This window comes from Heterodontus francisci, chromosome 28 (genome assembly GCF_036365525.1).
Source record: "Heterodontus francisci isolate sHetFra1 chromosome 28, sHetFra1.hap1, whole genome shotgun sequence".
NCBI classification, from domain to species: Eukaryota; Metazoa; Chordata; class Chondrichthyes; order Heterodontiformes; family Heterodontidae; genus Heterodontus; species Heterodontus francisci.
In genome coordinates, this window is record NC_090398.1 from 34,060,304 (window position 1) to 34,087,761 (window position 27,458).

Below are 27,458 nucleotides of genomic sequence, written 5' to 3' on the forward strand. Positions count from 1 at the left end.
GACACCAGTCAGTGTACAGATATCACCCTGAGGGAGGGGCTGAGAGACACCAGTCAGTGTACACATATCACCCTGAGAGAGGGGACTGAGCGACACCAGTCAGTGTACAGATATCACCCTGAGAGAGGGGACTGAGAGACACCAGTCAGTGTACAGATATCTCCCTGCGGAAGTGTGGGTTGAGAAAGAGCTAAGGGACAGTGCACATGGGCTTTGGAAGGGGATTGAATGGCGGTGCAGAGACTGTGATGAGGGAGAGTGTACATGGGTTGTGGAAGGGACTAATGGGGTTGCAGAGACTATGATAGGGGAGAGTGTACATGGGCTGTGGGAGATTGAATGGGGGTGTCGAGACTCTGATGGGGGAGAGTGTACATGGGCTGTGGGAGATTGAATACGGGTGTCGAGACTGTGATCGGGGAGAGTTTACATGGGCTGTGGGAGATTGAATGGGGGTGTAGAGACTGTGATGGGGAGATTGAACATGGGCTGTGGGAGATTGAATGGGGGTTTAGAGACTGTGATAGGGGAGAGTGTACATGATGTGACTGACCGAAGTGTCCGGGACATGTGACCTGTTTAATATTCCATAAACATTCCTCCTGTGAAATCCATCATTCAAGAACACAGAGACATTAACAATCCCGGAGAGTTCCTCCATTTATTGATCAGTTTAAACTGTCGAGGATTGTCTCCTGCTTCTAACTCCATCGCACAACCTGTCAGAGACGGAGAGATATCGGGAGAGAGTCAATCTTTCTATATAATAAACTGAAAAGATATTAAATCTCCCCGCGTAGTCAGGTGGCTACAGAATAGTGAGGACATTGTGCAACCTGGCACCAGATAAGTAACAAAGCCCACAGGACATTCGCCTGTGGATGCGGGGACGCAATCCATCCCGCAAGTGATCAAATTCCTCAATTATCAGAACAGCTCCATGCTTGAGGTACTTCACGTACTTACAGAGACGGCAGAACATGGGGGATAATCTCCTTAGACCACTGAGGGAGTGCTGCACTGTCAGAGTGTCAGCACTGAGGGAGCAGTGCACTGTCAGAGGGTCAGTACTGAGGGAATGCTGCACTGTCGGAGGTTCCGTACTGTGGGAATGCCGCACTGTCGGAAGGTCAGTACTGAGGGAGTACCGCACTGTCAGAGGGTCAGTACTGAGGGAGCGCTGCACTGTCGGAGGGTCAGTACTGAGGGAGTGCTGCACTGTCAGATGGTCAGTACTGATGGAGTGCTGCACTGTCAGAGGGTCAGCACTGAGGGAGCACTGCACTGTCAGAGGGTCAGAACTGAGGGTGAGCTGAACTGTCAGAGGGTCAGTGCTGAGGGTGCGCTGTACTGTCGGAGGGTCAGTACTGAGGCTGAGCTGCACTGTCACAGGGACAGTACCGAGGGTGAGCTGCACTGTCAGAGGGTCAGTCATGTTAGATACAGAGTAAAGCTCCCTCTACTCTGTCCCAAACACTCCCAGGACAAGTACACACGGGATTGGCTGGAGAGTTGGGAGCACTTCCTGTGTGCAGTCAGGGAGAACAACTGCGCTCGAGCAGGCTGTGGAGCTGGAACTGGACAGGAGAGTGGAGAGAGCGGCAACTTCCAGCTTCAACTGTGGAACTGTTGCTATTTTTACAAGAACAGAGAAGACCTGCAAGTCATTTTGGAGAGGTGGGTGTTGGAGCACCAGAGAACTGTTTGTTGTTTGGACTGTTGGGGGAGGGAGAAGACACCGGAAGATCCAGGGGTGGGGCTGCCAAATTCTATTGGGAGCCCTTGTATTTGCTCGTGTGTTTATCTGCCATCCTGCACAAAGGGGGCTCCCTCCCCACCCCCAACTGTGTGGCTCGGGACGACTGGAGCTGCCCTGCTGAGAAACTCTTTAACAACAGCAGTAATAGGAGAGAACCGGGCGGCTCCAGCCGACCCGAGTGAAGAGCCCTCCCCTAACTGGAAGACAGGATGGTGGACTCTGCAGCACGGTGCTCCAACCACCGATCGTACAGCAACATCCTCGCAGTTGTTCTCTCCCTTCCAACCCTCGGCCACCTATCCTCTCCTCTCCTTTTCACCCCTATCCTCCTCTGGTCCCACCCTCCCATCAAATTGCTTCAGTTTTTTAAAGAAAGAAATTGTATTGTGCTTTGTTTCTTGGCAGTGGGTGTGGCTCTGCGACCCCATGGCAAGCCGCTCTTCACTGGTGGCGGGGTCTTCTCGCATGTATGCTGTGGCTGCTGCAGCTGCACCTGTTGCCCCATCACCATTTGCTTTAATATCATCGAAGCATGGGGTCAAGAGCTACGTCCACCCCAATATGTCAATAGAGGCATGTGTAAAGGCAATGGCCAAGATTTTCAGCCCTTCGGCCATTTTTGCAGCCTCTAAAATGTACGGGAAGGCAGTGTTTTTCCTGAAGACCGAGCGGGCGGTGACCCTGGCTCTGAACAAGGGGCTCACCATGGGCGGGACCTTTCTTCCAGTGGACCCCCTGGAGGCCACGGTGCAAAGGGTCATTTTCTGCAACGTTCCGCCCTTCATTCCTGGTGAGCTCCTCCTTCCCCACCTGCACCATCTGGGGGAGGTAATGACCGGGCTCACCCCAGTCCTGCTCGGTCTTCGGGAGAACAGCCTCTGGAACGTGCACTTCGGAACGAGGACCTGAAACCCTCCTCGGGAGCCGATCCCGCACAAACCGAGCTGCCTCTTGGAAATGTCCTCCGTGCCATTCCAACCGGCGTGGATGGGTTCCTGTACGGGCTGCTCCTGCACACTCTCCACTTCCTCACACTCGTCAGCCAGCCGGACATGCCCTGGTGGTCCGCGTTGCCATCTGGCGGCAAGGGGAAACCCCGATGGAGGTCTCTCTACGTGGGAGTCCTCTCCCTTTACATTGGGGACCTGGGGTGGAGGGTGTTGCACAGGGCAGTCCCGTGCAACAGACCTTTAAGCAGGTTCACGGACTCCCTGGCCGCCTGTACTTTCTGTGGCCTGGACGAGTCCGTGTTCCATGTAGATATGGAGTGTGCGAGGTTGCAGCCCCTCTTTGAGTATTTGAAGGGGCTGCTCCTCAGGTTTTGGTTGCCGAAAGAAAGCAGGTTAGACACAGTGATGATATATTGCTTTATGCAAGTCCTAAAAACAAAGGGATTAGATACAGAGGGTCAAAGAGAGATTAAATTAAATTTATACTCACTGACTTTTCGAGATTTTCCAGAGGCAAAGAGAAAAAACAAAAGCGATGGGAACGGATATGACAATTCCAATGATGCTGGAATGATGTTCGACCTGTTGTTCCCCATCTGTGAAAGAGAACACATCTTAATATGAACAGTCTATTCTGATGTCTCAGAACTGGGCCAGTTTAATATTGTCCTGTTGGATTGAACAAGGAAAAGAGAGAGACAGAGATATATCAGGAAAGAGAGACAGACAGACACACAGACAGACAGAGAGTAAGATCCCGGAAAGGAGAGACAGACAGAGAGATTGAGAGTCATATTCTTCTATTCCTTTCTCTCTCATGTGTTTCTCCAGCTTCCCCCTTAAATACATCCACACTATTAACTTCACCCAATCCCTGTGGGAGAGAGTTGCACATTCTCACCACTCTGGGGGGAAAGATGTTTCTACTGAATTCCCTGTCTGGATTTATTACTATCTTATATTGACGGTCCCGCGATCTGATCTCACAAACATCTTCCATACATCGGTCCCATCGAAATTTCCATGATTTTAAAGACATCTGTCAGGTCATCCCTCAGTCTGCCCTTTTCTACAGAAAAGAGTCCAAGTCCGTTCAGTCTTTCCTGATCGCCGTAACTTCCCAGTTCTGCCATCATTCAACTAAGTCACAGTGCTCCAAGTGTGGTCTAACCAAGGGATGTGGAGACCGGAACTGTACACAGGGCTCCAAGTGTGGGTCTAACCAAGGGATATGGAGACCAGAACTGTGCACAGTGCTCCAAGTGTGATCTAACAAAGGCATATGGAGACTGGAACTGTGCACAGTGCTCCAACTGTGGTATAACCCAGGGATATGGAGACCGGGACTGTGCACAGTGCTCCAAGTGTGGTCCAATCAAGGGATATGGAGACTGGAACTGTGCATAGTGCTCCAAGTGTGATCTAACAAAGGGATATGGAGACTGGAACTGTGCACAGTGCTCCAACTGTGGTGTAACCCAGGGATATGGAGACCGGGACTGTGCAAAATGCTCCAAGTGTGGTCTAATCAGGGGATATGGAGACTGGAACTTTGCATAGAGCTCCAAGCGTGGTATAACCAAGGGATATGGAGACTGAACTGTACACAGTGCTCCAAGTGTAGTCAAACCAAGGGATATGGAGACTGGAACTGTGCACAGTTCTCCATGTGTGATATAACCAAGGTATGCGGAGACTACAACAGTGCACAGTGCGCCAAGTGTGGTCTAACCAAAGGATATGGAGACCGGAACAGTGCACAGTGCTCCAAGGTTGGTCTAACCAAGGGATATGGAGACCGGAACTGTGCATAGTGCTCCAAGTGTTGGTCTAACCAAGGAATATGGAGACCAGAACTGTGCACAGTGCTCCAAGTGTGGTCTAACCAAGGGATATGGAGACCGGAACTGTACACAGGGCTCCAAGTGTGGTCTCACCAAGGGATATGGAGACTGGAACTGTGCATAGTGCTCCAAGTGTTGGTCTAACCAAGGGATATGGAGACCTGAACTGTACACAGGGCTCCAAGTGTGGTCTCACCAAGGGATATGGAGACTGGAACTGTGCACAGTGCTCCAGGTGTGGGTCTAACCAAGGGATATGGAGACCACAACTGTGCACAGTGCTCCAAGTGTGATCTAACAAAGGGATATGGAGACTGGAACTGTGCACAGTGCTCCAACTGTGGTATAACCCAGGGTAATGGAGACCGGGACTGTGCACAGTGCTCCACATGTGGTCCAATCAAGGGATATGGAGACTGGAACTGTGCATAGTGCTCCAAGTGTGATCGAACAAAGGTATATTGAGACTGGAACTGTGCACAGTGCTCCAACTGTGGTGTAACCCAGGGATATGGAGACCGGGACTGTGCAAAATGCTCCAAGTGAGGTCTAATCAGGGGATATGGAGACTGGAACTTTGCATAGAGCTCCAAGCGAGGTATAACCAAGGGATATGCAGACTGAACTGTACACAGTGCTCCAAGTGTGGTCTAACGAAGGGATATGGAGACCAAAACGGTGGACAGTGCTCCAAGGTTGGTCTAACCAAGGGATATGGAGACCAGAACTGTACACAGTGCTCCAAGTGTGGGTCCAACCAAAGGATATGGAGACCAGAACTGTGCACAGTGCTCCAAATGTGGTCTAACCAAGGGATATGGAGATTGGAACTGTGCACACTGCTCCAGGTGTGGTCTAACCAAAGGATATGGAGACCAGAACTGTGAACAGTGCTCCACGTGTGGTCTAACAAAGGAAAACGGAGACCAGAATGGTACACAATACTCCAAGTGTGGTCTAAACAAGGGATATGGAGACCGGAACAGTGCACAGTGTTCCAAGTGAGATCTAACTGAGGGATATGGAGACCAGAACTGTGCACAATGCTCCAAGTGTGGTCGAAACAAGGGATATGGAGACTCGAACTGTGCATAGTGCTCCAAGTGTGGTCTAACTAAGGGATATGGAGATTGGAACTGTGCACACTGCTCCAGGTGTGGTCTAACCAAGGGATATGGAGACCAGAACTGTACACAGTGCTCCAAGTGTGGGTCCAACCAAAGGATATGGAGACCAGAACTGTGCACAGTGCTCCAAATGTGGTCTAACCAAGGGATATGGAGATTGGAACTGTGCACACTGCTCCAGGTGTGGTCTAACCAAGGGATATGGAGACCAGAACTGTACACAGTGCTCCAAGTGTGGGTCCAACCAAAGGATATGGAGACCAGAACTGTGCACAGTGCTCCAAATGTGGTCTAACCAAGGGATATGGAGACCGGAACAGTGCACAGTGTTCCAAGTGAGATCTAACTGAGGGATATGGAGACCAGAACTGTGCACAATGCTCCAAGTGTGGTCGAAACAAGGGATATGGAGACTCGAACTGTGCACAGTGCTCCAAGTGTGGTCTAACTAAGGGATATGGAGACCAGAACGGTGCACAATGCTCCAAGTATGGTCTAACCAAGGGATATGGAGACGGGAACCGTGCACAGTGCTCCAAGCGTGGTCTAACCAAGGGATATGGAGACCAGAACTGCGCACATTGCTCCAGATGTGATCTAACTAAGGGATATGGAGACTGGAACTGTGTACAGTGCTCCAAGTGTGGTTGAACCAAGGGATATGGAGATCGGAACTGTGCACCGTGCTCCAAGTGTGGTCTAACCAAGGGATATGGAGACGGGAACTGTGTGCAGTGCTCCAAGTGTGGTCTAATTAATGGTTATGGAGACTGTAACTGTGTACAGTGCTCCAGGTGTGGTTTAACCAAGGTATGAGGAGAACACAACTGTGCACCGTGCTCCAAGTGTGGTCTAACCAAGGGATATGGAGACTGGAACTGTGTGCAGTGCTCCAAGTATGGGCTAACTAATGGTTATGGAGACTGTAACGGTGTACAGTGCTCCACGTGTGGTCTAACCAAGGAAAACAGAGATCAGAATGGTACACAATGCTCCAAGTGTGGTCTAACCAAGAGATATGGAGATTGGAACTGTGCACAGTGCTCCAGGTGTGGGATAACCAACGGATATGGAGACCAGAACTGTGAACAGTGCTCCACGTGTGGTCTAACCAAGGATAACAGAGAACAGACTGGTTCACAATGCTCCAAGTGTGTTCTAAACAAGGGATATGGAGACTCGAACTGTGCACAGTGCTCCAAGTGTGGTCTAACCAAGGGATATGGAGACCAGAACTGTGCACAATGCTCCAAGTGTGGCCTAACCAAGGGATATGGGGACCAGAACTGTACACAGAGCTCCAAGGATGGTCTCACCAAGGGATATGGAGACTTAAACCGTGCACAGTGCTCCAGGTGTGGTCTAACCAAGGGATATGGAGACCAGAAATGTGCACAGTGCTCCAGGTGTGGTCTAACTAAGGGATATGGAGACCGGAACTGTGTACAGTGCTCCACGTGTGGTTTAACCAAGGGATATGGAGATCAGAACTGTGCACAGTGGTCCAAGTGTGGTCTAACCAAGGGATATGGAGACTGGAACTGTGCCCAGAACTCCAAGTGTGGTCTAACTAAGGGTTAAGGAGACCGGAACTGTGTACAGTGCTCCAAGTGTGGGTCTAACCAAAGGATTTGGAGACCAGAACTGTGCACAGTGCTCCAAATGTGGTCTAACCAAGGAATATGGAGACTGGAACTGTGTACAGTGCTCTAAGTGTGGGTCTAACCAAAGGATTTGGAGACCAGAACAGTGCACAGTGCTCCAAATGTGGTCCAACCAAAGGATTTGGAGACCAGAACTGTGCACAGTGCTCCAAATGTGGTCTAACCAAGGGATATGGAGATTGGAACTGTGCACAGTGCTTCAGGTGTGGTATAACCAAAGGATATGGAGACCAGAACTGTGCACAGTGCTGCAAGTATGATCTAACCAAGAGATATGGAGACCAGAACTGTGAACAGTGCTCCACGTGTGGTCTAACCAAGGAAAAAAGAGATCAGAATGGTACACAATGCTCCAAGTATGTTCGAAACAAGGGATATGGAGACTCGAACTGTGCACAGTGCTCCAAGTGTGGTCTAACCAAAGGATATGGAGACCAGTACTGTGCACAATGCTCGACGTGAGGCCGAACCAAGGGATATGGGGACCTCAACTGTACACAGTGCTCCAAGTGTGGTCTCACCAAGGGATATGGAGACCGGAACAGTGCACAGTGCTCCAAGTGTGGTCTAACCAAGGGATATGGAGATCAGAAATGTGCACAGTGCTCCAGGTGTGGTCTAACTAAGGGATATGGAGATCGGAAATGTGCACAGTGCTCCAAGTGTGGTTTAACCAAGGGATATGGAGATCGGAACTGTGCACAGTGGTCCAAGTGTTGTCTAACCAAGGGATATGGAGACTGGAACTGTGCCCAGTGCTCCAAGTGTGGTCTAACTAAGGGTTAAGGAGACCAGATCTGTGTACAGTGCTCCAAGTGTGGTTTAACATAGGGATATGGAGACCGGAACTGTGTACAGTGCTCCAAGTGTGGTCAAACCAAGGGATATGGAGAGTGGAACTGTGCACAGTTCTCCATATGTGATCTAACTAAGGTATGAGGAGACTACAACTGTGCACCGTGCTCCAAGTGTGGTCTAACCAAAGGATATGGAGACCAGAACTGTGAACAGTGCTGCAAGTGTGGTTTAACCAAGGGATATGGATACTGGAACTGTGTACAGTGCTCCAAGTGTGGTCTAACCAAGGGATATGGAGACCAGAACTGTGTGCAGTGCTCCAAGTGTGGTCTAACCAAGAGATATGGACACCAGAACCAAGTGCAGTGTAGATCATCAGGTGCAGGGGATTTATTAACTTTCAGTCTCATTAATTTCCCCTGTACGATTTTTTTTTACTTCTGCTAAGCTCCTTCAGTTCCTCCCTCGCACTAGTCCCTTGTTTCTCTAGCATTTCTGGGAGCATTTTTGCATCTTCCACTGTGAAGACAGACAGAAATATTTGTTTAGTTTCTCAGCCACTTCCTTGTTCACCATGATAAATTCTCCTTACTCTGCTTGTAAGGGCCCACAGTTATCTTTGCTAATCGTTTCCTTTTTGCACACCTACAGAAGCTTTTATGGTCCGTTTTTATGTTTTTGTTATTCTATATTCTCTATCGGTTTCTTGGTCCTCCTTTGCTGAAGTCTAAAAGGCTCCCAATCCTCAGACTTACTACAGTTTAGCAACTTTATATGCCTCTTCCTTTGATCTAATATAATCTTTAACCTCTGTTGTTAACTTTCCTGCTGGGTTTTTGTGCCTCAAAGGAATGGAATCCGTTGTAAACCATGTATTAATTCTTTAAATGCTAGCCATTGCCTGTCTAACATCACATTTTTAATATAATTTCCCAATCTACCGCAGCCAATTTGCCCCTCATACCTTTGTCGTTTCCTTTGTTTAGATTTAAGATCATAGTTTTGGATTGAATTACATCACTTGCAAGCCGAAAATACAATTCTATTACATTATGGTCACTCTTCCCTAAAGGTGCCTTTACAACCAGATTATTAATTAGCCCTATCTCATTGCACAATACCAGATCTAAAATAACTCATTCTCTGGTTGTTACTCAACATACTGTTCTGGGAAACCATCTCGTATACATTCCAGGAATTCATCCTCCACAGCATTAGTGCTAATTAGGTTTTCCCTGTCGATATGCAGATTGAAGTGCCCCGTGAATACAGTATTACCCTTGTTTCATGCACCTTTAATTTCCTGATGTATATCATATCTTACGTTACCACAACTCTTTGCAGGCCTATTACAACTCCAGCCAAAGTTTTCTGCCCTTTGCTGTCTCTTACCTCCACCCAAACTGATTCTACCTCTTGCTCCTTCGATCTAAGATTCTCTCTCAGTAATATACTGATCTGATCCTTTATTAGCAGTGCTAGCCCACCTCCTTTTCTCTTTTGCCTGTCCTTCCTAAATGTTGAATACCCTTGGACTTTCAGTTCCCAGTCTTGTCACCCTGCAGCCATGTCTCTGTAATGGCAATTAGATCATACCTGTTTACTTCCATTTGTGCCGTCATTCATCCATCTTTTTGCGAATGCTGTGTGCATTCTGATAGAGTGCCTTTAATTCTGTCTTTTTATTATTTTCACAACCTCTAACCTGATCTGCTGGTGCACGTGTAAGTTTGTACGCTCTGACCCTTCCTGCCACACACAGGTTATCAATTCCCTTAATTCTACCGATCTCTCTTGCCTTTTCCTCTCTCCTTAATTTATCATATCATCCCTTGCTTGATCCTTCGTTCCACTTTTTATTTTACAGCCCTCGCATAAAGCCCTAGTTATATGACTCACCAGAACACTGGTCCCAGCACAGTTCGAGTGAAGACCATCCCAATGGAACAGCTCCCACTTTCCCCAATACTGCTGCCAGTGCCCCATGAATTGAAACCCTTTTCTCCGACACCAATCTTGCAGCCACGCATTTTACTCTCTAATCGTATTCACCCGACTCCAATTTGCTTGTGGCTCAGGTAAGAATTCAGAGAATATTACCTTTGAGGTTCTGCTTTTTAACTTAGCCCCTAGCTGCTCATACTCCCTAAATAGAACCCTTTTCCCAGTCCTAGCTATGTCATTGGTACCCACGTGGACCATGACAACTGGATCCTCCCCCTCCCACTGCTAGTTTCTCTCCAGCTCGGAGCAGATGTCCCGAATCCAGAAAGCGGGCAGGCAACACAGCCTTCTGGAGTCTCGCTTTAGGCTGCACAGAACAATGTCTATACCCCTGACTATACTGCCCCCTATTACCACTACATTCCTATTTACTCCCCCAACTGGAATGGCTTCCTGTACCATGGTGCCTTGGTGAGTTCACACATTCACCCTGCACCCCTTGCTCTTGTCCATACAAGCTGCAAGAACCTCGAACTTCTTTGACAACTGCAAGGGCTGAGGGTCCTCCACTTCTGACTTCTCGATACCCTTACCTGCCTCACTCGCAGTCACACTCTCCTGTTCCTGACCACTGAACAAATCAGAAGACCCTATCCTAAGGGGTGTGACTATCTCCTGGTACAAAGTGACCAGGTAACTTTCCCCCTCCCTGATGTGTCGCAGTATCTGGAGCTCGACCTCCAGTTCAATGAATCTGAGCCAAAGCTCCTCAAGCTGCAGCTACTTACAACAGGCGTGTTTGCCCTGGATCACACTGGTATCCACCAGCTCCCACATTCTGCAGCTGTCACACATCGCCTACTCTGCCATCGTTATGGCGTTTAACAAACGAATTATTTTACTGATTACATTTTAATGATGTCTCTAGTCCTGTCTGTGCTAATATTATTTCAATAAATGTTCAACTTACCCCAATTTATATTCCATATTTTGGGCAGTAGGGGTCAGTGTTCGAGTTAGGGTGCATTAAGGTTAGGGTACATTAGATTAGGGCACATTAGGGTTCGTATACAATAGGGTTAGTGTCAGTATAGTGTCAGTTAGTGTCAGGATTAGGGTTACTATATACTAAGGTTAGGGTTAGTATACAGAAAGGATCGGGTTAGTATACACTAAGGTTAGGGTTAGCATACATTAGGGTTCAGGGTCAGTAGACATTCGGGTCAGGGTCAGTATACAATCGGGTTCGGGGTTAGTAAGCATTCGGGTCAGGGTCAGTATACATTAGGGTTCAGGGTTAGTACACATTCGGGTTCAGGGTTAGTATACATTAGGGTTAGGGTCAGTATACATTCGGGTTCAGGGTCAGTATACATTAGGGTTCAGGGTCACTAAACATTCGGGTTCAGGGTCAGCATACATTCGGGTTCAGGGTTAGTAAGCATTCGGGTCAGGGTCAGTATACATTCGGGTTCAGGGTCAGTATACATTCGGGTTCAGGGTCAAAATACTTTAGGGATAGGGTCAGTATACATTAGGGTTCAGGGTCAATATACATTAGGGTTAGGGTCAGTATACATTCGGGTTCAGGGTCAAAATACTTTAGGGATAGGGTCAGTATACATTAGGGTTCAGGGTCAATATACATTAGGGTTAGGGTCAGTATACATTAGGGCTCAGGGTCAGTATACATTAGGGTTCAGGGTTAGTATACATTAGGTTAGGGTCAGTATACATTCGGGTCAGTGTTAGTAGAAATTAGGGTTCAGGGTGAGTTTACATTAGGGTTAGGTTCAGTATACATTAGGGTTATTGTCAGTATACATTCGGGTTCAGGGTCAGCATACATTAGGGTTCTGGGTTAGTATACATTAGGGTTCAGGGTCAGTATAGATTTGAATAAGGATTAGTATACATCAGGAGTAGGGTCAGTAAACATGAGGGTTAGGGTCAGTATATATTCGGGTTCAGGGTTAGTATACATTAGGGTTTGGGCCAGTATACATTCGGGTTCAGGGCCAGTATACTGTCCGGATATGGTCAGTATACATTAGTGTTAGGGTCAGTATACATTAGGTTCAGGGTCAGTATACATTAGGGTTCAGGGTTAGTATACATTAGGGTTCAGGGTTAATATACATTAGGGTTCAGTGTCAGCATACAGTAGGGTTCTGGGTCAGTATAAATTAGGGTTCAGGGTTTGTATACATGAACGTTCAGGGTTAGTATACATTAGGGTTAGGGTCAGGATACATTGGGGTTAGGGTTAGTATACATTAGGGTTCAGAGTTAGTAAACATTATGGTTAGGGTCAGTATACATTAGGGTTCAGGGTTAGTGTACATTAGGGTTAGGGTTAGTATACATTATTGTTCAGGATCAGCATATATTAGGGTTCAGGGTTAGTATACATTCGGGGTCAGGGTCAGTATAGATTTGAATTAGGGTAAGTATACTTCAGGAATGGGGTCAGTAAACATTAGGGCTAGGGTCAACATACATTCGGGTTCAGGGTTAGTATACATTAGGGTTAGGGTCAGTATACATTAGTGTTCAGGGTCAGTATACTTTCGGGTTCAGGGTCAGTATGCAGTAGGCTTAGGTTCAGTATACATTAGTATTAGGGATAGTATACATTAGGTTCAGGGTCAGTATACATTAGGGTTCAGCGTCAGTATGCAGTAGGGGTCTGGGTCAGTATACATTAGGTTTCAGGGTTCGTATATGTTAAGGTTCAGGTTTAGTATACATTAGGGTTAGGGTCAGGATACATTAGGGTTAGGGTTAGTCTACATTAGGGTTCAGGGTTAGTATACATTAGGGTTATGGTCAGTATACATTAGGGTTCAGGGTCAGTATACATTAGGGTTCAGGGTCAGTATACCGTAGGGTTGAGGGTCAGGATACATCAGTGTTCAGGGTGAGTGTACATTTGGGTTCAGGGTTAGTATACATTAGTGTTCAGTGTTGGTAGACATTAGGGTTGGGGTCAGTATACATTAGGGTTCAGGGTCAATATACATTAGGATAAGGGTGAGTATACATTATGGTTCAGGCTCAGTCTACGTTAAGGTTCAGGGTTAGTATACATTAGGGTTCAGGGTTAGTATACATTAGGATTAGGGACAGTAAACATTAGATTTAGGGTCAGTATACATTCGGTTTCAGGGTTAGTATACATTAGGGTTCGGGGCAGTATACATTAGGGTTCAGGGTCAGTATACATTCGGGTTCAGGGTCAGTATACATTAGGGTTAGGGTCAGAATACATTAGGGTTAGAGTCAGTATACATTAGGCTCAGGGTCAGTAGACATTAGGGTTCAGGGTTAGTATACATTAGGGTTAGGGTCAGTATACATTAGGGCTAGAGTCAGTATACGTTAGGGTTCAGGGTTAGTATACATTAGGATTCAGTGTTACTATACATTAGGGCTAGGGTAGGGATACATTAGGGTTCAGGGTCAGTATACAGTCTGGTTCTGGGTCAGTGTACATTAGGGTACAGGGTTAGTATACATTAAGGTTCAGGGTTAGTATACATTAGGGTTAGGGTAGGGATACATGAAGGTTCAGGGTTCTTATACATTAGGGTTAGGGTCAGTATACAGTACGATTCAGTGTTAGTATATATTCGGATTAGGGTCAGTGTACATCAGGGTTAGGGTCAGTATACATTAGGGTTCAGGGTTAGTATACATTGGTGTGAGGGTTAGTATACATTAGGATTAGGCTTAGTATACATTGGCATTGGGGTCTGTATACATAAGAGTCAGGATAATTAAGGATTGGGTCCTTACACATTAGGGTTAAGGTTAGTATACATTAGGGTTCAGCGTCAGTATACATTAGGTTTAGGGTTAGTGGACATTAGAGTTAGGGTGAGTATACATTAGGGTTAGAGTCAGTAAACATTACGGTTCAGGGTCAGTATACGATAGAGTTAGGGTCAGTATACATTAGGGTTAGGGTCAGTACACATTAGGGTCAGTATACATTAGGGTTAGGGTCAGTATACATTCGGGTTCAGGATTAGTATACATTTGGGTTAGGGTTAGTATACATTAGGTTTTGTGTCCTTGCACAGCAGTGTTAGGGTTTGTATACATTAGGGTTCAGGGTCAGTATATATTAGGGTTCAGGGTCAGTATACATTAGGGTTCAGGGTCAGAATACATTAGGATTAGGGTCAAAAAACATTTGCATTAGGGTCAGTATGCAATCGGGTTCAGGGTTAGTATACATTAGGGTTAGGGTCAGTATACATTAGGGTTCAGGGTCCGTATACATTAGGCTTCAGGGCCAGTATACAGTAGGGTTCAGTGTCAGTATACGTCAGGGTTCAGGGTTAGTATACATTAAGGATCAGGGATGGTATACACTAGGGTTAGAGTAAGGATACATCAAGGTTCAGGGAGAGTATACATCAACGTTCAAGGTTAGTATAAATTAGGGTTCAGGGTGAGTATACATTAGGTATATGGTCGGTATACATTAGAGTTCACGGTTAGTATACTTTAGGGTTCAGGGTCAGTATACATTAGGGTTCAGGGTTAGTATACATTAGGGTTCAGGGTCAGTATACTTTAGGGTTAGGGACAGTAAACATTAGGGTTCAGGGTCAGTATACATTAGGGTTCAGGGTCAGTATACATTAGGGATAGGGTCAGTAAACATTAGGGTTATGGTCAGTATACACTGGGGTTCAGGGTCAGTAAATATTAGGGTTAGGGTCAGTATACACTGGGGTTCAGGGTCAGTAAACATTAGGGTTAGGGTCAGTATACAGTAGGGTTCAGGGTTCGTATGCATTAGGATTCAGGGTTACTATACATTAGGGTTAGGGTCAGTATACATTAGGGTTCGGGGTTAGTATACATTAGGGTTCAGGGTTAGTGTACATTAGGGTTCAGCGTCAGTATACATTAGGGATCAAGGTTAGTATACAGTCGTGTTCAGGGTCAGTAGACATTAGGGTTAGGGTTAGTATACATTAGGGTTCAGGGACAGTATACATTAGGGATAGGGTCAGTAAACATTAGGGTTAGGGTCAGTATACACTGGGGTTCAGGGTCAGTATACATTAGCGTTTGGGTCAGTATACAGTAGGGTTCAGGGTTAGTATGCATTAGGGTTCAGGGTTATTATACATTAGGGTTAGGGTCAGTATACATTAGGGTTAGGGTCAGTATACATTAGGGTTCAGGGTCAGTATACATTCGGGTTAGGGTCAGTATACATAAGGGTTCAGGGTTAGTATAGATTTGAATTAGTGTTAGTATACATCAGGATTAGGGTCAGTAAACATTAGGGTTAGGGTCAGTATACATTCGGGTTCAGGGTTAGTATACATTAGGTTTAGGGTCAGTCTACATTAGGGTTCAGGGTCAGTATACATTCGGGCTCAGGGTCAGTGTATAGTAGGCATAGGGTCAGTATACATTAGTGTTAGGGTCAGTATACATTAGGTTCAGGGTTAGTATACATTAGGGTTCAGGGTTAATATACATTAGGGTTCCGGGTCAGTATACATTTGGATTCTGGGTTCGTTTACATTAAGGTTCAGGGTTTGTATACATTAGAGTTACCGTCAGGATACAGTAAGATTAGGGTTAGTATACATTAGGTTTCAGGGTTAGTATACATTAGGGTTAGGGCCAGTATACATTAGGGTTCAGGGTTAGTATACATTAGGGTTCAGGGTCAGTATACATTAGGGTTCAGGGTCAGTGTACAATCGGGTTGAGGGTCAGGATACATCAGCGTTCAGGGTGAGTATACATTAGCGTTCAGGGTAAGTATACATTAAGTTTCAGGGTCAGTATATATTAGGTTTAGTGTCAGGATACATCAGGGTTCAGGGTGAGTATACATCAGCGTTCAGGGTTAGTCTACATTAGGGTTCAGGGTTAGTATACATTAGGGTTCAGGGTCAGTATACATTAGGGTTCGGGTCAGTATACATTAGGGTTCAGGGTTCGTATACATTAGGTTTCAGGGTTAGTATACATTAGGGATAGGGACAGTATACATTCGGGTTCAGGGTCAGTATACATTAGGGTTCAGGGTCAGTATACATTAGGGATAGTGTCAGGAAACATTAGGGTTAGGGTCAGTATGCACTGGGGTTCAGGGTTAGAATACATTAGGGTTCAGGGTAAGTATGCATTCGGGTTAGGGTCAGTATACATTAGGGTTCAGGGTTCGTATACATTAGGGTTCAGGGTTAGTATACATTAGGGATAGGGACAGTATACATTCGGGTTCAGGGTCAGTATACATTAGGGTTCATGGTCAGTATACATTAGGGATAGTGTCAGGAAACATTAGGGTTAGGGTCAGTATACACTGGGGTTCAGGGTTAGAATACATTAGGGTTCAGGGTAAGTATGCATTAGGGTTAGGGTCAGTATACATTAGGGTTCAGGGTTCGAATACATTAGGGTTCAGGGTTAGTATACATTAGGGATAGGGACAGTATACATTCGGGTTCAGGGTCAGTATACATTAGGGTTCAGGGTCAGTATACATTAGGGATAGGGTCAGGAAACATTAGGGTTAGGGTCAGTATACACTGGGGTTCAGGGTCAGTATACATTAGGGTTCAGCGTTAGTATACATTAGGATTAGGGTCAGTCTACATTCGGGTTCAGGGTTGGTATACATTAGGGTTAGGGACAGTATACATTCGGGTTCAGGGTCAGTATACATTAGGGTTCTGGGTCAGTATACATTAGGGATAGCGTCAGGAAACATTAGGGTTAAGGGTTAGTATACATTAGGGTTCAGGGTAAGTATATATTAGGGTTCAGGGTCAGTATGCAGTCGGGCTCTGGGTCAGTTTACATGAGGGTTCAGGGTTAGTATACATTAAGGTTCAGGGTTGGTATACATTAGGGTTAGGGTAGGGATATATTAGGGTCAGAGTTCGTATACATTAGGGTTCGGGTCAGTATACATTAGGGTTCACTGTTAGTATGTTAGGGTTAGCGTCAGTATAAATGAGTGCTCAGGGTTAGTATACATTAGGGTTCAGGGTAAGTATTCATTAGGGTGAGGGTTAGTATACAGTAGGGTTCGGTTTAGTCTACATTAGCATTAGGGTCAGTATACATTAGAGTCAGTATCAATTAAGGTTAGGGTCCTTACACATTAGGGTTATGTTTAGTATTCATAAGGGTTCAACGTGAGTATACATTAGGTTTAGGGCTAGTATCCATTCGAGTTAGGGTCAGTACACATTAGGGTTATGGTCAGTATACATTACGGTTCAGGGTCAGTATACGATAGAGTTAGGGTCAGTATACATTAGGGTTCAGGATTAGTATACATTAGTGTTCGGGTTAGTATACATTAGGGTTCAGGGTCTGCATATATTAGGGTTCGGGTTGGTATACTTTAGGGATGGTGTACATTTGTGTTCTGGGTTCGTGTACATTCGGGTTAGGGTTGGTATACATTAGGGTTAGGGTCAGTAAACATTTTGGTTCAGGGTTAGTATACATTAGGGTTCAGGGTCAGTATACATTATGGTTCAGGGGTAGTATCAATTAGGGTTGGTATACATTATGGTTAGTGTACATTTGCGTTCAGGGTTACTGTACATTAGGATTAGGGTTATTATACATTAGGTTAAGTGTCAGTTTACGTTATTGTTCAGGGTTAGTATACATTAGGGTTAGGGTCAGTATACATTAGGGTTTGGGTTAGTATCCATTAGGGTTAGTGTACATTTGGGTTCAGGGTTAGTGTACATTAGGTTTAGGGTTAATATACATTAGGGTTCAGGGTCAGTATACATTATGGTTCAGTGTTCGTATACATTAGGGTTAGGGTCAGTATACGTTACGTTTAGGGTTGGTTTACATTAGGGTTAGGGTCAGTATACATTATGCTTCAGGGTCATTATACCATAGGCTTCAGGGTCAGTATACATTATGGTTCTGGTGTAGTATACATTAGGGTTAGGGTTGATATACATTAGGGTTCAGGGTCATTATACATTATGGTTCAGTGTTAGTATATATTAGGGTTAGGTTCGGTATACGTTAGGGTTAGGGATGGTATACCTTAGGGTTCAGCGTCAGTATACATTATGATTCAGGGTTAGTATACATTCGGGTTAGGGTTAGCGTACATTGGGGTGAGGGTTGGTGTACATTAGCATTACGGTTAGTGTACATTATGGTTCAGAGTTAGTTTACATTAGGGTTCAGGGTTAGTATACATTAGGGTTAGTGTACATTAGGGTCCAGGGTTAGTGTACAGTAGGGTTAGGGTTGCTAGGCATTAGAGTTAGTGTACATTTGGGTTCAGGGCGAGTATACATAAGGGTTAGGGTTATATACATTAGTTTTAGGTTAGTATACGTTAGGGTTACGTCAGCATACATTACATTTCGGGTTAGTAAACATTAGAGTTAGGGTCAGTACACATTTGAATTAGGGTTGGTATGCATTTGGGCTAGGACCAGTACACATTAGGGTTAGGGTTAGTATAGATTAGGGTTAGGGTCAGTATACATTAGGGTTCAGGGTCAGTATACATCAGAGTTAGGGGCAGTCTGCTTTAGGGTTAGGGTCAGTATTGATTAGGGTTCGGGTCAGTATACATTAGGGTTAAGGTCAGTATACATTGGCTTTAGGGTCAGTATTCATTAGGGTTCAGAGTTAGTATACATTAGGTTTAGGTTTAGTATACATTAGAGTTAGGGTCAGTATACATTAGGGTTCAGGCTTAGTAAACATTAGGGTTAGGCTTAGTACACAATAGGGTTAGGGTTAGTATACATTAGGGTTAGAGTCCTTACACATTAGGGTTAGGGTCAGTATACATTAGGGTTAGGGTAAGTATACATTAGCGTTAGGGTCAGTATACATTAGGGTTAGGGTCAGTATACATTAGTTTTGGGTCAGTATTCATTAAGGTTCAGGGTTAGTCTATATTTGGTTTAGGGTTAGTATACATTGGAGTTAGGGTCAGTATACATTCGGGTTCAGGGTTAGTACACATTAGGGTTAGGGTCAGTATACATTAGGGTTAGGGTCAATACACAATAGAGTTAGGGTCAGTATACATTAGGGTTTGGGTCAGTACACAATAGGGTCAGTATACATTAGGGTTAGGGTCAGGATACATTAGGGTTCAGGGTTAGTATACATTAGGGTTATGATTAGTATACATTAGGGTTCAGGTCAGCATACATTAGGGTTCAGGGTCAGTATACATTAGGGTTCAGGGTCGCTAAACATTCGGGTTCAGGGTCAGCATACATTCGGGTTCAGGGTTAGTAAGCATTCGGGTCAGTGTCAGTATACATTCGGGTTCAGGGTCAGTATACTTTCGGGTTCAGGGTCAAAATACATTAGGGATCGGGTCAGTATACATTAGGGTTAGGGTCAGCATACATTAGGGTTCAGGGTTAGTATACATTAGGGTTCAGGGTTAGTATACATTAGGGTTAGGGTCAGTATACATTCTGGTTAGTGTTAATATACATTAGGGTTCAGGGTTAGTTTACATTAGGGTTAGGGTCAGTATACATTTGGGTTAGGGTCAGTATACATTCGGGTTCAGGGTCAGCATCCATGAGGGTTCTGGGTTAGTATACATTAGGGTTCAGGGTCAGTATAGATTTCAATTATTGTTCGTATACATCAGGATTAGGGTCAGTAAACATTAGAGTTAGGGTTAGTATACATTCGGGTTCAGGGTTAGTATACATTCGGATTAGGGTCAGTATACATTACGGTTCAGGGCCAGTATACAGTAGGGATTGGGTCAGTATACATTAGTGTTAGGGTCAGTATACATTAGGTTCAGGGTCAGTATACATTAGGGTCCAGGTTTAATATACATTAGGGTTCATTGTCAGTATACAGTAGGGTTCTGGGTCAGTATACATTAGGGTTCAGGGTTCGTATACATTAAGGTTCAGGGTTAGTATACATTAGGGTTCGGGTTCGTATACATTAGGGTTACTGTACATTGGGATTAGGGTTATTATACATTAGGGCAAGGGTCAGTTTACATTATGGTTCAGGGTTAGTATACATTAGTGTTAGGTTCAGTATACGTTAGGTTTAGGGTTGGTATACATTAGGGTTAGGGTCAGTGTACATTATGCTTCAGGGTCATTATACCTTAGGATTCAGGGTCAGTATACATTATGGTTCTGGTGTAGTATACATTAGGGTTAGGGTTGATATACATTAGGGTTCAGGGTCATTATACATTATGGTTCAGTGTTAGTATACATTAGGGTTAGGTTCAGTATACGTTAGGGTTAGGGATGGTATACCTTAGGGTTCAGCGTCAGTATACATTATGATTCAGGGTTAGTATACATTCGGGTTAGGGTTAGCGTACATTGGGGTGAGGGTTGGTGTACATTAGCATTACGGTTAGTGTACATTATGGTTCAGAGTTAGTTTACATTAGGGTTCAGGGTTAGTATACATTAGGGTTAGTGTACATTAGGGTCCAGGGTTAGTGTACAGTAGGGTTAGGGTTGCTAGGCATTAGAGTTAGTGTACATTTGGGTTCAGGGCGAGTATACATAAGGGTTAGGGTTATATACATTAGTTTTAGGTTAGTATACGTTAGGGTTACGTCAGCATACATTACATTTCGGGTTAGTAAACATTAGAGTTAGGGTCAGTACACATTTGAATTAGGGTTGGTATGCATTTGGGCTAGGACCAGTACACATTAGGGTTAGGGTTAGTATAGATTAGGGTTAGGGTCAGTATACATTAGGGTTCAGGGTCAGTATACATCAGAGTTAGGGGCAGTCTGCTTTAGGGTTAGGGTCAGTATTGATTAGGGTTCGGGTCAGTATACATTAGGGTTAAGGTCAGTATACATTGGCTTTAGGGTCAGTATTCATTAGGGTTCAGAGTTAGTATACATTAGGTTTAGGTTTAGTATACATTAGAGTTAGGGTCAGTATACATTAGGGTTCAGGCTTAGTAAACATTAGGGTTAGGCTTAGTACACAATAGGGTTAGGGTTAGTATACATTAGGGTTAGAGTCCTTACACATTAGGGTTAGGGTCAGTATACATTAGGGTTAGGGTAAGTATACATTAGCGTTAGGGTCAGTATACATTAGGGTTAGGGTCAGTATACATTAGTTTTGGGTCAGTATTCATTAAGGTTCAGGGTTAGTCTATATTTGGTTTAGGGTTAGTATACATTGGAGTTAGGGTCAGTATACATTCGGGTTCAGGGTTAGTACACATTAGGGTTAGGGTCAGTATACATTAGGGTTAGGGTCAATACACAATAGAGTTAGGGTCAGTATACATTAGGGTTTGGGTCAGTACACAATAGGGTCAGTATACATTAGGGTTAGGGTCAGGATACATTAGGGTTCAGGGTTAGTATACATTAGGGTTATGATTAGTATACATTAGGGTTCAGGTCAGCATACATTAGGGTTCAGGGTCAGTATACATTAGGGTTCAGGGTCGCTAAACATTCGGGTTCAGGGTCAGCATACATTCGGGTTCAGGGTTAGTAAGCATTCGGGTCAGTGTCAGTATACATTCGGGTTCAGGGTCAGTATACTTTCGGGTTCAGGGTCAAAATACATTAGGGATCGGGTCAGTATACATTAGGGTTAGGGTCAGCATACATTAGGGTTCAGGGTTAGTATACATTAGGGTTCAGGGTTAGTATACATTAGGGTTAGGGTCAGTATACATTCTGGTTAGTGTTAATATACATTAGGGTTCAGGGTTAGTTTACATTAGGGTTAGGGTCAGTATACATTTGGGTTAGGGTCAGTATACATTCGGGTTCAGGGTCAGCATCCATGAGGGTTCTGGGTTAGTATACATTAGGGTTCAGGGTCAGTATAGATTTCAATTATTGTTCGTATACATCAGGATTAGGGTCAGTAAACATTAGAGTTAGGGTTAGTATACATTCGGGTTCAGGGTTAGTATACATTCGGATTAGGGTCAGTATACATTACGGTTCAGGGCCAGTATACAGTAGGGATTGGGTCAGTATACATTAGTGTTAGGGTCAGTATACATTAGGTTCAGGGTCAGTATACATTAGGGTCCAGGTTTAATATACATTAGGGTTCATTGTCAGTATACAGTAGGGTTCTGGGTCAGTATACATTAGGGTTCAGGGTTCGTATACATTAAGGTTCAGGGTTAGTATACATTAGGGTTCGGGTTCGTATACATTAGGGTTACTGTACATTGGGATTAGGGTTATTATACATTAGGGCAAGGGTCAGTTTACATTATGGTTCAGGGTTAGTATACATTAGTGTTAGGTTCAGTATACGTTAGGTTTAGGGTTGGTATACATTAGGGTTAGGGTCAGTGTACATTATGCTTCAGGGTCATTATACCTTAGGATTCAGGGTCAGTATACATTATGGTTCTGGTGTAGTATACATTAGGGTTAGGGTTGATATACATTAGGGTTCAGGGTCATTATACATTATGGTTCAGTGTTAGTATACATTAGGGTTAGGTTCAGTATACGTTAGGGTTAGGGATGGTATACCTTAGGGTTCAGCGTCAGTATACATTATGATTCAGGGTTAGTATACATTAGGGTTAGGGTCAGTATACGTTAGGTTTAGGGTTGGTATACATTAGGGTTAGGGTCCGTGTACATTATGCTTCAGGGTTATTATACCTTAGGCTTCAGGGTTAGTATACATTATGTTTCTGGTGTAGTATACATTAGGGTTAGGGTTGGTATACATTAGGGTACAGGGTCATTATTCATTATGTTTCAGTGTTAGTATACATTAGGGTTAGGTTCAGTATACGTTAGGGTTAGGGATGGTATACCTTCGGGTTCAACGTCAGTATACATTATGATTCAGGGTTAGTATACATTAGGGTTAGGGTTAGTGTACATTGGGGTGAGGGTTGGTGTACATTAGCATTACGGTTAGTGTACATTATGGTTCAGGGTTAGTTTACATTAGGGTTCCGGGTTAGTATACATTAGGGTTAGTGTACATTTGGGTTCAGGGTTAGTGTACATTAGGGTTAGGGTTGCTAGGCATTCGAGTTAGTGTACATTTGGGTTCAGGGCTAGTATACATTAGGGTTAGGGTTAATATACATTAGGGTTAGGTCAGTATACATTAGGGTTAGGTCAGCATACATTACGTTTAGGGTTAGTATACATTAGAGTTAGGGTCAGTACACATTTGAGTTAGGGTTGGTATGCATTAGGGCTAGGACCAGTACACATTAGGGTTCGGGTTAGTATAGATTATGGTTAGGGTCACTACACATTATGGTTCAGGGTCAGTATACAATAGAGTTACGGTCAGTATACACTAGGGTTAGGGTAAGTATACATTAGATTTCGTGTCAGTATTCATTAGGGTTCAGGGTTCGTATACATTAGGGTTGGTATACATTAGGGTAAGTGTACATTTGCGTTCAGGGTTACTGTACATTAGGATTAGGGTTATTATACATTCGGGTAAGGGTCAGTTTACATTATGGTTCAGGGTTAGTATACATTAGGGTTAGGGTCAGTATACATTAGGGTTTGGGTTAGTATCCATTAGGGTTAGTGTACATTTGGGTTCAGGGTTCGTGTACATTAGGGTTAGGGTTAATATACATTAGGGTTCAGGGTCAGTATAAATTATGGTTCAGTGTTAGTATACATTAGGGTTAGGTCAGCATACATTATGTTTCGGGTTAGTATACATTAGAGTTAGGGTCAGTACACATTTGAGTTAGGGTTGGTATGTATTAGGGCTAGGACCAGTACACATTCGGGTTAGGGTTAGTATAGATTAGGGTTAGGGTCAGTATACATTAGGGTTCAGGGACAGTATGGGCGGCACAGTGGCGCAGTGGTTCGCACCGCAGCCTCACAGCTCCAGTGACCCGGGTTCGATTCCGGGTACTGCCTGTGTGGAGTTTGCAAGTTCTCCCTGTGTCTGCGTGGGTTTTCTCCGGGTGCTCCGGTTTCCTTCCACAAGCCAAAAGACTTGCAGGTTGATAGGTAAATTGGCCATTATAAATTGTCACTAGTATAGGTAGGTGGTAGGGAAATATAGGGACAGGCGGGGATGTTTGGCAGGAATATGGGATTAGTGTAGGATTAGTATAAATGGGTGGTTGATGTTCGGCACAGACTCGGTGGGCCGAAGGGCCTGTTTCAGTGCTGTATCTTTAATCTAATCTAATCTATACATTAGAGTTAGGGTCAGTTTACATTAGGATTCAGGGTTAGTACACATTAGGGTTAGGGTCAGTGTACATTAGGGTTAGGGTCAATACACAATAGAGTTAGGGTCAGTATACATTATGCTTCAGGGTCATTATACCATAGGCTTCAGGGTCAGTATACATTATGTTTCTGGTGTCGGATACATTAGGGTTAGGGTTGATATACATTCGGGTTCAGGGTCATTATACATTATGGTTCAGTGTTAGTATACATTAGGGTTAGGTTCAGTATACGTTCGGGTTAGGGATGGTATACCTTAGGGTTCAGCGTCAGTATACATTATGTTTCAGGGTTAGTATACATTAGGGTTAGGGTAGTGTACATTGGGGTGAGGGTTGGTGTACATTAGCATTGCGGTTAGTGTACATTATGGTTCAGGGTTAGTTTACATTACGGTTCAGGATTAGTATACATTAGGGTTAGTGTATATTTGGGTTCAGGGTTAGTGTACATTAGGGTCCAGGGTTAGTGTACAGCAGGGTTAGGGTTGCTAGGCATTAGAGTTAGTGTACATTTGGGTTCAGGGCTAGTATACATTCGGGTTAGGGTTATATACATTAGGGTTAGGTCAGTATACATTAGGGTTCGGTCAGCATACATTACGTTTCTTGTTAGTATACATTAGAGTTAGGGTCAGTACACATTTGAGTTGCGGTTGGTATACATTAGGGCTAGGACCAGTACACATTAGGGTTAGGGTTAGTATAGATTAGGGTTAGGGTCAGTATATATTAGAGTTAGGGTCAGTATACATTAGAGTTAGGGGCAGTATGCATTAGGGTTAGGGTCAGCATTGATATGGGATCGGGTAGAGTATACATTAGGGTTAAGGTCGGTATACATTGGCTTTAGGGTCAGTATTCATTAGGGTTCAGAGTTAGTATACATTAGGTTTAGGTTTAGTATGCATTAGAGTTAGGGTCAGTATACATTACGGTTCAGGGTTAGTATACATTAGGTTTAAGCATCATACGCAATAGGGTTAGGGTTAGTATACATTAGGGTTAGGGTCCTTACACATTAGGGTTAGGGTAAGTATACATCAGCGTTAGGGTCAGTATACATTCGGGTTAGGGTCAGTATACATTAGCTTTAGGGTCAGTATTCATTAGGGTTCAGGGTTAGTATACATTAGAGTTAGGGTCAGTATACATTAGAGTTCAGGGTTAGTACACATTAGGGTTAGGGTCAGTATACATTAGGGTTAGGGTCAATACACAATAGAGTTAGGGTCAGTATACATGAGGGTTTGGCTCAGTACACAATAGGGTCAGTATACATTAGGATTAGGGTCAGGATACATTAGGGTTCAGGGTTAGTATACATTAGGGTTCAGGGTCACTATCCATTCGGGTTCAGGGTCAGCATACATTTGGGTTCAGGGTTAGTAAGCATTCGGGTTCAGGGTCAAAATACATTAGGGATAGGGTCAGTATACATTAGGGTTAGGGTCAGTATACATTAGGGTTCAGGGTCAATATACATTAGGGTTAGGGTCAGTATACATTAGGGTTCAGGGTTAGTATACATTATGCTTCAGGGTCATTATACCATAGGCTTCAGGGTCAGTATACATTATGTTTCTGGTGTCATATACATTAGGGTTAGGGTTGATATACATTAGGGTTCAGGGTCATTATACATTATGGTTCAGTGTTAGTATCCATTAGGGTTAGGTTCAGTATACGTTAGGGTTAGGGATGGTATACCTTAGGGTTCAGCGTCAGTATACATTATGTTTCAGGGTTAGTATACATTAGGGTTAGGGTAGTGTACATTGGGGTGTGGGTTGGTGTACATTAGCATTACGGTTAGTGTACATTATGTTTCAGGGTTAGTTTACATTACGGTTCAGGGTTAGTATACATTAGGGTTAGTACATTTGGGTTCAGGGTTCGTGTACATTAGGGTCCAGGGTTAGTGTACAGTAGGGTTAGGGTTGCTAGGCATTAGAGTTAGTGTACATTTGGGTTCAGGGCTAGTATACATTCGGGTTAGGGTTATATACATTAGGGTTAGGTCAGTATACATTAGGGTTAGGTCAGCATACATTACGTTTCTTGTTAGTATACATTAGAGTTAGGGTCAGTACACATTTGAGTTGCGGTTGGTATACATTAGGGCTAGGACCAGTACACATTAGGGTTAGGGTTAGTATAGATTAGGGTTAGGGTCAGTACACATTAGAGTTAGGGTCAGTATACATTAGAGGTAGGGGCAGAATGCATTAGGGTTAGGGTCAGCATTGATTTTGGATCGGGTTGAGTATACATTAGGGTTAAGGTCGGTATACATTGGCTTTAGGGTCAGTATTCATTAGGGTTCAGAGTTAGTATACATTAGGTTTAGGTTTAGTATGCATTAGAGTTAGGGTCAGTATACATTACGGTTCAGGGTTAGTATACATTAGGTTTAAGCTTCGTACGCAATAGGGTTAGGGTTAGTATACATTAGGGTTAGGGTCCTTACACATTAGGGTTAGAGTCAGTATACATTAGGGTTAGGGTAAGTATACATTAGCGTTAGGGTCAGTATACATTCGGGTTAGGGTCAGTATACATTAGCTTTAGGGTCAGTATTCATTCGGGTTCAGGGTTAGTATATATTAGGTTTAGGGTTAGTATACATTAGAGTTAGGGTCAGTATACATTAGAGTCCAGGGTTAGTACACATTAGGGTTAGGGTCAGTATACATTAGGGTTATGGTCAATACACAATAGAGTTAGGGTCAGTATACATGAGGGTTTGGCTCAGTACACAATAGGGTCAGTATACTTTAGGGTTAGCGTCAGGATACATTAGGGTTCAGGGTTAGTATACATTAGGGTTATGATTAGTATACATTAGGGTTCAGGTCAGTGTACATTAGGGTTCAGGTCAGTGTACATTAGGGTTCAGGGTCAGTATACATTAGAGTCCAGGGTTAGTACACATTAGGGTTAGGGTCAGTATACATTAGGGTTATGGTCAATACACAATAGAGTTAGGGTCAGTATACATGAGGGTTTGGCTCAGTACACAATAGGGTCAGTATACTTTAGGGTTAGGGTCAGGATACATTAGGGTTCAGGGTTAGTATACATTAGGGTTATGATTAGTATACATTAGGGTTCAGGTCAGTGTACATTAGGGTTCAGGG

The 27,458-nt window shown here is 44.0% G+C and overlaps 1 protein-coding gene across 1 annotated transcript in view; it reads right to left on the reverse strand.

Annotated features, from left to right (window-relative positions):
* Positions 1-635: 635 nt before the first annotated feature.
* LOC137345321 (V-set domain containing T-cell activation inhibitor 1-like) overlaps positions 636-27,458 on the reverse strand; it is a 49,763-nt gene continuing 22,940 nt past the window's right edge. Inside the window, exons 7-8 of the mRNA XM_068008819.1 lie at positions 3,200-3,305; positions 636-719 (exon numbers count right to left, since the gene is read on the reverse strand). Of these exons, the coding sequence (XP_067864920.1) occupies positions 674-719; positions 3,200-3,305 (152 nt within the window). The 3' untranslated portion in view covers positions 636-673. The remainder of the gene's footprint in view (positions 720-3,199; positions 3,306-27,458) is intronic.